At 50.9% G+C, this 13104-nt stretch overlaps 1 protein-coding gene across 6 annotated transcripts; it reads left to right on the top strand.

The window, feature by feature from the left end:
• Window positions 1-1555: 1555 nt before the first annotated feature.
• On the top strand, window positions 1556-9886 carry GJB6 (gap junction protein beta 6). 6 transcript variants are annotated; one of them, XM_069602302.1, is made up of 3 exons: window positions 2616-2752; window positions 6262-6832; window positions 8511-9886. In XM_069602302.1, the coding sequence occupies exon 3, from the start codon at window positions 8525-8527 to the stop codon at window positions 9308-9310; it is 786 nt and encodes a 261-aa protein (XP_069458403.1). In that variant the 5' UTR covers window positions 2616-2752; window positions 6262-6832; window positions 8511-8524; the 3' UTR covers window positions 9311-9886. The 6 variants fall into 6 exon arrangements, with proteins under 6 accessions (XP_069458399.1, XP_069458402.1, XP_069458404.1 ...); XM_069602298.1 differs by lacking the exons at window positions 2616-2752; window positions 6262-6832 and adding an exon at window positions 1556-2125; XM_069602301.1 differs by lacking the exons at window positions 2616-2752; window positions 6262-6832 and adding an exon at window positions 1921-2596.
• Window positions 9887-13104: the final 3218 nt, after the last annotated feature.

Below are 13104 nucleotides of genomic sequence, written 5' to 3' on the forward strand. Positions count from 1 at the left end.
GTCACCTGAGCAAATGCAACACAATCTCGTGGCTGCTCTGGAAGGTTCTTTCCTCGATGGTCCTAGAACAGCTGCCGTCGCTCCGGAGCAAAACTGCTCAGGTGGCACTGCGTGGATCCCATGTTGGAGTGGGAATGTGAGCAGTCCTTCAACAGCAAAAGTCGTTTCTAGGATCAGCTGTTGTGTCAAGAGATAAATCAATCAAGACGAAAGCCCTGACGGAGCTGCATCTGCTGAGTGGGAAGCACCCTGCCTGGTGCTGTGGAAATTAGAAAAGGTCTTGCCTGCTTGTCACTCAGTCGTGTCTGACTCTTTGTGACCCCATGAACTGTAGCCCGCAGGCTCCTCTGTCCACGGGATTCTCCAGGCAAGAATACTGCAGGGGTTGCCATGCCCTTCTTCAGGGGACCTTCCTGACCCAGGGATCAAACAAAAGTCTCCTGAATTGCAGGCAGACTCTTTTACCAGCTGAGCCACCAGGGAAGTCCAGAAAAGGTCTTGAAATGCTTATAATCCCCAAAGATGTTTACAGCCTGCTTATAAAGTTGAGTTATTTTACTACGCTAATGCTGTGTCTGGCTGGAGCATTTGTCTGGTGGGGAAAGGGGGGAGGAGACTGGAAAAGGGCCTGCTGGAGGAGGGTGGAGGGTGGTAGAGGACCCACCAAACCCTCAAGGCCACAAATGCATGGCGGCAGCAGGTCTGTCTCCTGGAAAAGCCTGGAGCAGATTTTTGTCTCTCTCCACCCCTACCTACAAGACATTCCAGGGGCCGAGCTATGCTCTCTCTCTCTCTCTGAAGCAATTTTCAGAGAACTTCCTTCTCTTCAAATAAAGTATTTAGGAAGAAGGGTTTTTAATATAGAGTCTCGGTTCAGCTTCCACCACCCCGGAGAGACATCTCAGGCTTCACCACCAACCCTCTGCCTTGGAGAAGTGCAGACGGCAGCCCCTGGTTTGGGGAAAAAGGTAGGACTCAGTTACCAGTTCACTGAAATAAGCAAGACACGTCCCCTGTCTGCAGTAGGACAGGTTTGAACCTGTAAAGCCTGGTCCCTAAGTGGCTTCCACCATTCCCACCGCACTGGACCCTGTGGCCGCTACCTGGGGCGCCCCTGGGGCTCCAAGGTGACCTGCGGGAGGGGGTGCAGGGCTGGCGGAGAAGGCCCTCTCTGCTTCCTCCAGAGGAGGTGGCAAAGGGCGAAGGTGACTAGTTAAACAACCGCTTTAATTCTTTTATTTTTTAATTTATTTATTTTAATTAGAGGCTAATTACTTTACAATATTGTATTGGTTTTGCCATACATCAACATGAATCTGCCAGGAGTGTACACATGTTCCCCATCCTGAACACCCCTCCCACCTTCCTCCCTGTAGCATCCCTCTGGGTCATCCCAGTGCATCAGCCCCAAGCATCCTGTGTAATTCTAACAAGCCATCAGTAATGAATGAAGACCCACAGTCTCTGTGCCTCCAGGCTGCTCTCGGAGAGAGGGCCCTGCAGGCACCTGGCAAAGCAGGGGTGCGTCAAAGACACTGCCTCCCTCACGCTGAGCGCAACCAGTCCGGCCTCGGAAGCCTCGCTGCGGGCCCACCAGCCCGGGAGGTCCCTCAGGGACCCCAGTCAGGCGCCCAGGTTCTCAGTCAAGCGGCCGCCCTGCCCCAGGGCAGGCTCTGGCCCCCGAGTCCCCGGTGTTGCGGGGGAGACCTGAGCCGCTTCACCAGTCCGGGACCAGACTGAGCCAGGCGGCGCGCCCCGCGCCCCCAAATGGAGGAAGGAGAGGAGGCCTGCCCCGCACCCCCGTGCGCCTCACACCCCGTGAGCCCCGCACCTCCATGTGCCCTCGTGAGCCCAGCACCCCCGTGCGCCCCGGGGCGGGCGCGCTCGGATCCCCGCGCGCTCGCCTCTCGCCTCCCGCCCGAGAAGCGTCAGGACAGAGGCTGGGTAGGGCGCGGTTAAAAGGCGCTGCAGGTGGGAGCCGGGCCATCCCCAAGAGGAGCGGGCGGAGAGCCCTGCAGACGCCCCACACCGCCGAGCCCGCGGCGCCAGGCCCTTCCTGCCCATCCGGCTGCGACCGAGGCGGGGGAGCTGCCCTGGGACCCCGCGCCCCGAGCGCGCGCGGCAGGTGAGTGGGGTGGGCGCACCGCCCACCTCGGCCACAGGAATTGCATCCAGAAGCTGGATTAGGTAGGTCGGCGCCCGCGGTGCCCTGGCCCTCAGCACCCCACCTCCGCGCCCCTGTCGGCGACCTTGTTCGGGGATACAGTCCACCGGATCCGCCTGCGCCCCGCATCCTCCCGCCCGCCGCCGGCACGCTCGCAGGAACGAGGATGGACTGGTTTGACTTTTCCCCGGGTCCCCCCGGACTTGCACAGCAGGTTTTATAGAAGCCTCACGAGTGTTCAAGTGCCCCTTTCCCCCACTTCCTCTGAGGCGGTTTGGTGTGTCCTGGCTTTCACGGGTCACTGGCAAGGTCGGACTCGCTTTTGGGGGCGCGGAACTATCCAACAAGCCCAGGGAGACCTGGCGGGAGTGGCCCGTGATGTCAGCCGGGGCGCCTGTGGGCCGCACGTGACAAGACAGTCACTGGACAACGGTAATTAAGTGTCACTGGTGACACATCTCAGTTAAAAGGCGGAAGCACCAGAGGCCTCTTCCCTCTGGTGGGGGAGACGGGCTGGGTATCACCTGGCACAGGTGTGTGGTTGTGACCGGTTTGGCTGTCCTTCCTGGAGAGTGGACGGAGTGTGAGGTGAGTGTGGACGGAGTGTGAAGTGAGTGTGGACGGAGTGTGAAGTGAGTGTGAGATGGACATAGCTGTGGACCCCAAGGGGCTGGGGGCCTGCAACCACACCCCTGGCATCACCTCCCCAGGTGGCATTTCACTGTGGGTTGAGCACCTGGTTAAATTCATCCAGGCGCCCTTGCTCTCTTTCTTGGGCAGACTTGATGCCAAAGAAGACTTCTTGTCCCAGCTCTGGCCAGTGTTCTAGAAGAGACTCCTGCCCCAGCCAGGCTCCTTAGAATTGCAGGACGCACAGAGCCTTGTCTGCTGCTCGTCCGGAGACTCTGGGGTGGCATGGGAACACTGCCAGGCAGGGGAGATGGGTTAGGAATAGAGAAACCTGTGACATAACTGGTGGGGGGGGGGTCCCACTTGCCATCCTCCTGCTGACCCAACCCGGAAAATGCTAGCCGGTTCAGCTGCTCCACCATATGAAAACAAAGTCTGATACCGGAAACAGGGACTTCATTCTCCTTTTCTGACTTTTCTGAATTATAAGAGCTTTAAGAAGGAAAAGAACCAGCAGAGGTTCTGACTGAACAATTTCAACAGGGTGTGAGGAGACTCACCACAAACCCTGGCTCGTTCTGAATGTCCCAGGAGCTGTGAGTGGTTTGTATACTTTTGTTAAAATGTTAGAATGAAATTGTGGGAAAATAATTTTCAGCCCAGAGTTCCAAGTCTGTAAAGGCATGATGCTGCTGGAGACTCCATTGTCATGTTAAGATTTCTGTTTGACTCACTTGATCCGTGAGAATGAAACTGGGTCCCTGAGGGCTTTTTCTGTTTTTATTCCCAGGATCATTTAACTCCAGCTGGACCTAAATGTTTGGAAGGCACACAGGTTTGCTTGAATGAACAGAGATGGCTAAATAGAAAAAAATTTTTAACTCTTTGAATTCTTAAATGGATTAAGAAGTACATATAATTCTATGAAGTGTCTACTTCTATATTTAGACTCCATAGACTGGAAATTTTTTTTTTTATTTTTACTGAGTTAATTTTGAAGAAGTATGTGAGTCCTAAATCCATTTTATCTTTACCAGTTATTACTTTGAATGGGCAGTTGATGAATTTTTGAGTACTAAAATTTAAAAATCAGCTATCACATTGTCCCTTGGATGACTTGAGATTTCTAGAGACAAAAGGAAAAGACTCTTTTTGATTAAGGAGAGAGTTTAAAGTTGTTTATTTTTCAGGCTGCTGACTTGGGGCTGAGGGAGTATATTTTATTCCTCAAATTCCATCTTCTTTTTCTTAAAGAAGGGAATGGGCTTGAGGTTCAGCGTTGGGCATTCTTATCATTATTGCTTTTTTGCTATTATTATTTTGATAAGCAAAAGAACCCACACTAAAAATTTTATTTTTATTTTATTGTGTTTTTGAAGTACACAGCATCAGGAAACTGGCAGGGGCTAGACAACCCCCATAACAGTTCTGGGGATGAAGGAAAACTGGCACACCAGGGTCGTGCAGTGGACACCCAGGGAGGAGCCGAAGGCCTGTGCACAGCTGCTCTTTCTCCCTCCTTGGGTCACAACCTCATTGCCCTCAGAATGTGCACTGGGTTCCTGTTCCTGGGGGATGCTGAGTGCTGCTGGAGGCCGGGTGATGGGTGATTGGTGATTGGTGCAGGAAAACAACGGCCTGGAAGAGGGACCCTCACCTGGAGTCCTCTCTGGCCGAGGAGCTGTGAATCCTTGACCGGAGCCCAGGGTGCTGGTTTTGCATTGGCCTGATTGCCTCTTATCAGCACAGGCTTTTCCATCATCCAGAGCTGATGTAGACGCAGTGAGGAGTGTCCTGTCCTCAGGTCCATCGGAGACTCGGGGATGAGTCATTGGAGGGAGTCCCGCCCTGGGAAATCTTCGCCTGGAGCCAGGTGCTGAGGGATGTGGTCTTTCCTGCGCCTTTAGTTTAGCTTCTGTCACCAGTGACACTGGAACGGCTTTGTCAGCCAAACTAGTTGTGAATAAATAAGTTTTAAAACAAAAAACTATATTGCTGAGGAAGAATGTTAATAGACCTAAACTATTTGAATTGTAAGAGGGAAGCACAGTCTCTCTTCCTAGCACTGTCTCTTCATAAGTCAGGTCCCTGGTTTCCTATTTTCAGAGCAAAGCACTTGGGCTGCGGCCATGTGTCCAGTGAATACAGACACCACACAGCCCGGTGGTCTTTGCCTCCAGGAGGTTGAGCATCACCACCTTCCTGCAGCCGGAGACTGGGGCCGAGCAAACCTACTCTTTCCTTAAAGGAGAGTCAGGAAGGCGCCAGTTGAAAGAAACCAATCTGGGCCACAAGGAAAGAGTTAATAGTGTACTTTTTATTGAAAAAGCTCCTCCCGTTGGCTGCAGCCTGCTTGAAGCCTGAAAGGAAAGAGGCACTTTGTTTAATACTAATTGTGATGGTTCCGAAGGAGGCAGTTATTATGGAAAGTAAGTTTGCCTTCAGGTCTCCTGCAACCAAAATGTTTCCAACAGGCTCACCCCTGGCTCTCCTGCAGGGGAGGGGGGCCTGCTCTCGGTCTAGTGCTCCTAGTACAGATGCCTCCAGGGTGACAGACACCAGAAAGGGTACAGACACCCTAGGAAGGCACCTCATTTCTTTTTCTTTATTTAAAGGCAAATAGCTGCTTTTAGTCAAAGTCCCCAGTGTAGTTGAAAGAAATAAAGCTGCCGCCACGATAATTGTCCCTGTTTTTTAAGGAGATGCTCCAGGGGCAGGAGTGGAGGAATCTGCTCTAGAAAGTGGAGTCCTTACTTGAGGGGTGACCTCCTGACCTCTCCCTTGACATCAGCCTCTCTGAATCCCTTCTGGCCAGTGTGGCCTCTGGCCCTTGGGTTGTGGGGTGGGTGGGGATTGTGCCTTTCTCAGGCAGCTGTGAAGAGAGAACTCAGAGAGGAAAGAACCTTCTTACCGGTGGGAGAGTTTAAATTCTCTACACTTTGAAGAGTTTGAAAAACTGTGACCTTTATTTGATCAATCAAAAGCTTGCTGGTTGGGCATTGAGTCCACCCCACTTTTGTGGGAGAGGTCTTCTGGTTAACCGGAGAACATCTCCACCTTGTAAACAGACAGAAGGGACTTCCCAGGTGAATGGCCACTGTAAAGTATGTCCAGACATCAGATGACCACATTTCTTCCTCCCACTGGGTGTATCCCAGTGCTTCCAGAGAATGAGGATGATGGCTGGGAGGATTTATTCTGACAACTTTCACCAGGAGCTGAATCAATCCTACAGTCCACATCATCTCCAACAAGGCTTTTAGATCAAAGACTCATTACTGTGGACTTGGAAATCCATCAGCCCATGGGGTCAGCGGTCTGAGCCTGGGACCAGTCTTTCTGACCAAGGTCCCCATGTCCCCACCCCCTGGGCACTCACACAGACTCCAATCAAAACTTTAAGGACCAGAAACCACAACTTTAAAGAATGTGCTTTTAAAGAGGTGCGCTTTTTTGTTTTTCCTCAGCTCTTTTTTTCAAAAAAGCAAAAACCTGGCTTTCTGACTGCAGATCTGCCTTTGGGTACTGTCCTGGATCCACATAGGAATCAAGCCTCTGGCTGCAAGCACCCCCGGGGCTCCTTCCAGGCTCTGCCCCACCTCCAGGTCGATGCTCCGCTGCGTACAGATCTTTCCAGGAACATGAGTGAAAAGCTGCCCGGGGAAACCAGGCTCCCCTGTCCTCAGCAGCCTGAGCTCTCGAACCTTCCCGACACCTTGTCATGCGGGTGTCCCTCGTGAGAGACACAAGAACACTGGCCGCAGCAGTTGGCGCACCCTGGACACAGCCAGCTTCTCATGGTGTGAGAGTCCCCTTGGCTGGGACCCAGCTGGGCCCCGAGATTCAAGGGTGATGGCTGATGTCTGCATCCAGCAGACGCTCAGTGAGTGATGGCCAGCCCTTAGGGGCTGTCGTTTGGTTGGCCCTGGTGATGCAATGGAGGGAGGGCTTTCCCTGTACTTGGCTCTGACTGTTTTGGACAAAGAAAAAGACAGAAGAGGATGCTTCCAGCACTCTGCACGCCGCTCCCCCGGCCCAGTGAGTGCCCGTCTCACCCCCACCAGAAGGCAGAGGAGGGTCCCATACAGGACAACATGGATAGAGGCATGGCCTCCTGAGACCTTGAGTCTTCCCAAGGACATATGCTCTAAAAGTCAAACCAAGGGCAAAAGATTTCTCAGACCACCAAACGAAATGGGGGCATCCTTTCACAGTATAGGATGTGAGAGAGCTGGCTTCTGAACACACCTGGGTATACCTGGGCTCAGCTGGGCACACCTGGGCTCACCTGAGTGCAACTGGGCACCACCTCCACCTCCCCAGTTGCCTCCTAGTATTAGCCAGTATGATGCCAAGGAAGCAGGTGGTGGACAGAGTGGGGGACCCTAAAGAGACTGTGGGGAGTCAGCCTGAAAGGGAGGAGCCTGACCCACATTTAAATGCAAGAAAGTCTCCTGGGGGGGGTGGACAAAAGGCTTTTGGGGGCATCTCCCTGTAAATGGGCATGAGAACCTGGTGAGCATGTTTTTTTCTGAGGAGATGGTCTTTCCCTTTTAGAAGATTCTCAAAGGGTCCATTCTCCTCTGTTCTGAGTAGATGCTGACTAGCTCTCAGGTCTGCTGTTGGCGGTGTGGAGGCGTCCACCGTGTGAACTGTGCAGGTTCACAGTGGAGGCTCTACCTCAGGATGCTGGATCAGGGCGTTGTCGGCGGGGGGGAACCCCACTGCAGGAGGAGCTGGCCCTCCACTCGTGGCTCCTGCTGTGAACTTGGAGCCCATCAGCATGGAGCCGGCACTGCCAGTGATAGGAAAGCAAAGTCAGCCTGTTTGTAGAGGCCTGTGGTTCTCTTCTGAAAGAGGCTCTTGGAGTAGCTAATGTACTAGGTTTCCTGAGAGCACATGATTATGGCAAATGATGTTGTTTGAGTCCCTTCTTAGTCTGCTGGATAAAATGAATGATTTTTTCCCCCTTGGATAAGCCATTTAATGCATAAAGTCTACTGAGGAACCTCTGTGATCCCTTGACCAGAGTGAAACAAGAATTAAAAGGGAGCTTGGAAACAAATGTGTTTGCCTGAGTTCCTGGGTCAGTGTCAGGCAGCAATCTAACTTATAATTCGACTTCAGCTGAATCAAGATGAAGTCAAAAAAAGAAAAATGAAAATATCCTGTGTTAATGCATGTATGTGGAATCTAGAAAAATGGTACAGATGAACCTATTTCCCGGGCGGCAATAGAGACACAGAAGTAGAGAACGGATTTGTGGACACAGAGTAGGGAAGAAAGGGAGGGACGAACTTGGAGATTAGAATTGATGTCTATACACTACCATGTGTAAAATAGATATTAATAGCTAGCAGGCAGCTGCTGTATAACACGGAGCGCTCAGCTCTGCTCTGTGATGACTAGACAGGTGGAATGGAGGGTGGGAGAGAAGAGATATATGTATACATATAGCTGATTCACTTTGTTGTACAGCAGAAACTAACACAGCATTGTAAAACAATTATATTCTTTTATTTTTTATTTTAAAGATGATCCTAAACCCTTATGAGAACTTGAGAGTGTTCTCAGGGTGGGTATTCCCCCCCACCAGAAAACTGCCTACTCGCAGTGAAGACGGTGATGTCAAGAGAAAGGCTCCCGTCTGTGACATTAGAGCTGTTTTACACGGAGGGACCACCCCACTCACAACTCTGTGTTCTCACCTGAGCAGGGTGAAGCGGCAGCATGGACTGGGGCACTCTGCACACGTTCGTCGGGGGCGTGAACAAGCACTCCACCAGCATCGGGAAAGTGTGGGTCACCGTCCTCTTTGTCTTCCGCGTCATGATTCTGGTGGTGGCCGCCCAGGAGGTCTGGGGGGACGAGCAGGAGGACTTCGTGTGCAACACCCTGCAGCCCGGGTGCAGGAACGTGTGCTACGACCACTTTTTCCCGGTCTCGCACATCCGGCTCTGGGCGCTGCAGCTCATCTTCGTGTCCACGCCCGCCCTGCTGGTGGCAATGCACGTGGCCTACTACAGGCACGAGGCTGCCCGGCGGTTCAGGCGGGGTGAGACGAGGAGTGAGTTCAAGGACCTGGAGGACATCAAGCGGCAGAAGGTCCGGATCGAGGGTTCGCTGTGGTGGACCTACACCAGCAGCATCTTCTTCCGCATCGTCTTCGAGGCTGCCTTCATGTATGTCTTCTACTTCCTGTACAATGGGTACCACCTGCCCTGGGTGCTGAAGTGCGGCATCCAGCCCTGCCCCAACCTGGTGGACTGCTTCATCTCCCGGCCCACCGAGAAGACGGTCTTCACTATCTTCATGATCTCCGCGTCCGTCACCTGCATGCTGCTCAACGTGGCCGAGCTGTGCTACCTGCTGCTCAAGGTGTGTTTCAGGAGGTCCAAGCGAGCGCAGACGCAAAAAGCACCCGCCAACCACGCCCTCAAGGAGAGTAAACAGAACGAGATGAATGAGCTGATTTCCGAGGGCGGGCAGAACGCCATCACCGGGTTTCCCAGTTAAACAGTGGAAGACACCGCATAGCTGGCTTTCCTAATTCATAGACACCTGAGTTAACTTCCTGTAGAATAACCAGGATGGGACCATGTGGTCTGTTCTTGACAACCGGGCCATGGTGTAACTTTACATGTGGGTTTCAATGGACAGTCTGACATGGGGGTATTTCCTGAAAACTTAAGGACATAACTGATGTCGATAAAGGACATTCATCTAGAAATTGATACTTTTATTAGGAAAAGATATTTTTATAGGATTGAATGTTTTAGTTCTGAATTTATATAAAGTATTTTTATAATGACTGATCTTCCTTACCTGGAAAAACACACAATGTTAGCTTTCGAATCATCCCGTAAGTGTCTAATATTTGAACTTACTCTGTCCTGTCCTAGATATCTGCATTGTCATGAGCTGTCTTGGCTGTTAGGGTGGAAAGTGTTTGTCGTACAATGTATTTTCACTGCTTTCTGGGCATGGCCAGAGCTATATGGAAGAGGGTAGCTTTTCAAATGGGTGATTTGCAATCCTTATGAACAGCTGATGCAAGAATGCACTCTCAATAAAGATGAGTCCATTGCTGAAGCCACCTGGCTCCAGGTTTCTGTTCTGTCTGGGGCATCACATCCCAGGCGACCTGATCAGTGGGTTGGGGTAGTTGCTGGGGAGGCTGCGGGCTTGAGGCTAGAGTGGCTAAAGTCCATGGACTCCTGCTCTTTCTTCACATCCCTTGAGCAGGGGAGGGTTAGGGTCAGTTGCTCCAGAACAAGGAAAGTGTCCTTGGGGTCAGCCCAGCCTTGTCGGAGGCAGGTGGGAGGTTCCACCCTTCTGATGGGAGAGGGGCCCCTTCGGTCCATGGTGACCAGCAAGCACCCAGCTCCATGCCCACAGGTGGTATCAGGGTTCATGGGTGGACACAGATGCTCTTAGTGAGGGCATTGGGGCACCACCCAGAACTGGTCACTCCGCAGATGTCACACACCAGGGCCACCCGTGTGAAGGCATGCAGTTGGCACACGGGCTAAGTGTAGAGACACCTAGAGAGCAAGGGATGGTCTCCAGGGTTCCAGACCCACTCCCCATAAAAACAAAACAGTAAGTCTCATTTCCTTCAGAGTCTGAATTTCAGAGAAACTCTCTCATCCATAAATATTTTAGTAGCAATCCACAAAAATCAAAATCTAACCTATAAAAACAAAGCCACGGGGGCTTCCCTGGCAGTCTAGTGGTTAGGACTCTGCACTTCCACTGTAGGGGACTCAGGTTAGATCCTGGATTGGGGAGCTAAGATCCCACAGGCCACATGGCACAGCCAATAAAAGCAAAACTACAATCCTCACGTCCAAAATCCAGCCGGCATCCGTAATCCCCGTAACGGTTTTTCTGGATAAACGGCTGTTTGCACAGGTCTCCAGCAAAGCTCACAAACACGAAAGGGGAGCGTTGGGAGCGGGGTGAGACAGCCCTGGTGGCACCCCTACCGCATGGGAGAGGCATTTCCTCTCGGGGCTCTCAGCTGGCCCCTGCCTCTTCCATTTTCCATTTCTTCTCTGCTCCTTTACCATACTCAATGCTCCTGCTCCCAGAGCCGTCTCTGGCAGCCCATCAGGGTCTGAGGCGGTGGTCACACTGCCTACCTCTCCCCAGCCTCCACCTCCCAGCGCCTCCCCCCAGCCCGGAGGGCCTGTGACTCTCTTACACGAGCGCAGTGGCTCCTTGAGGCACTGCCCCAACCCTGCACTGGCTCCTCCCCGCCTCTGAGGGGGACATTTCCTTCCCTTCCTGCACCCTTCCTTATGAGATGTTATCCCCACTTGGCAGATGAGGCCACTGCAGTCAGAGAGGTCAAATAACTTGTCCAAGCTCACCCAGCTAATAAGCAGCAGAGCCAAGATTCAAAGCAGGCTGACGGTGTCCGGGGTCAATGGTCTCACTGCGGGCTCTCAAAGCTCCTTGCTTGGGGACCATGACGCCACGAGGCCATCCCCTTCCACCCGGCTCCAGCAACCACCTGGATGACTCTAAAGCAAATCCCGGACAGATGATTACATCTGGAGGTATTTCTGTATGGATCTTTAAGGAGCATAGACTAAACTTTTAAAACAAAAACACAATGCTACCTTCACACTAGAAAGCCAGTCTGTGTTCATAATTCCCAAATTGTCTTACTGATGCTCTTTTCTTTTTTTAATTAAACTTATTATTTTGAGGTAATTATAGACTCACACGTAGACATAGGGCTTCCCTGGTGGCTCAGTGGTAAAGAATCTGCCTACAATGCAGGAGACCCCAGTTCAATCCCTGGGTCGGGAAAATCACCTGGAGAAGGGAATGGCAACCCACTCCAGTATTCTTGCCTGGAAAATCCCGCGGACAGAGGAGCCTGGTGGGCTACAGTCCACGGGGTCCCAAAGAGTCAGACACGACCGATATGGTCCTTTTGTGTGTGCTCAGTCATGTCTGACTCTTTGCAATCTGTAGAATGCCAGGCTCCTCTGTCCATGGGATTTCCCAGGCAAGAATGCTGGAGTGGGTTGCCATTTCCTCCTCCAGGGGATCTTCCCCACCCAGGACTGGAACCTGCATCTCCTGTACTGCAGGTGGATTCTTTACCACTGACTGAACCAGTGGGGAAGCCTGTGGCCCTTTTATACCCACACCCAGTAATCCCCTCTTCCGATCCCACCCACTCCTAGCAACCACTAATCTGCTCACCATTTCTCTGATTTCGTCATTCCAAGAGTTACATGGAAGGAATCAGGCAGCCAGCAAGCACTGGGACTGGACTTTTTTCCTCAGTGTTATTCTCTGGAGGTTTACACGAGCCGGGCACCAAGAGCTTGTCCCCATGGCTGGGCTGCATGGTGGTTGCACATTTCAGTTTTTAAAAATCACCAAGATGTTTTCCAGAGTAACTGCATCATTACACATCCCCACCAGCAACATCTGAGTCACTCGGTCTTTCCTGAGCTTCTTTAGCATTTGGTGTGGTCTCTATGTTTCATTTATATTTCATTTAAGTATAAATGAATAATTTATATTTCATTTAAGTATTTCTTTTTTTAAGTAACCATTTTTCTAATTGAAGTATAGTTAACAGTTAATTTACAGTGATGTGTTAGTTAGCTTCAGGTGAACAGCAAAGTGATTCAGTTTATATATATATAAACTGAATATATATATTCTTTCTTAGATTGCTTCACATTATAGGTTATTACAAGACATTGAATATGCTTCCATGTCATTTTGTCATTGTGATAGGCATGTTTCATGTGTATTTCCTAAATGGCTATTGAACTTGACCACCTTTTGGTGTTTATTTGCCATCTCTCTGTCCTCTTCATGTCTTTCGCTCATTCTCTAATTGGGTTGTTTTTCTACTGTTGAGTTTTGAGAGATCTTTATATACTGTAAATATGAGTCCTTAGACAGAGATAGTGGTTTATAAATATTTTTCACTCTGTGACTTTTCTTTTTGTCTTCTTAATAAGGCCTTTTGCAAAGCAACAAATTTTCGTTTTAATGAAGTTGAAAGTTCTTTTCACCTTATGGGTTGTGGCTTTGGTGTCAAGTCTAAGAACTCTCTGCCTAGCCCTAGAGTCCAAAGTTTTTTCCTGTGGTTTTGCTAAAAGCCATCTAGTTTTATGCTCTACATTGAAGTCTGAGGTCGTTTCGTGTTAATTTTTATAAAAAGGTCTGAGACTTTTTAACAAATGAGGTTCATTTGTAGCCTGCTGGCATCCAGCTGCCCAGCGTTACGTGATGAAAGGCGCTCTTCCCTCACCGAGTGGCTTTTGCATTTT

This window comes from Ovis canadensis, chromosome 10 (genome assembly GCF_042477335.2).
Source record: "Ovis canadensis isolate MfBH-ARS-UI-01 breed Bighorn chromosome 10, ARS-UI_OviCan_v2, whole genome shotgun sequence".
Lineage (NCBI taxonomy): Eukaryota > Metazoa > Chordata > Mammalia > Artiodactyla > Bovidae > Ovis > Ovis canadensis.

Coding starts and splice junctions, on each gene's coding strand:
- GJB6 (XM_069602298.1), top strand. CDS start 8,525: ATGGACTGGGGCACTCTGCACACGTTCGTCGGGGGCGTGAACAAGCAC.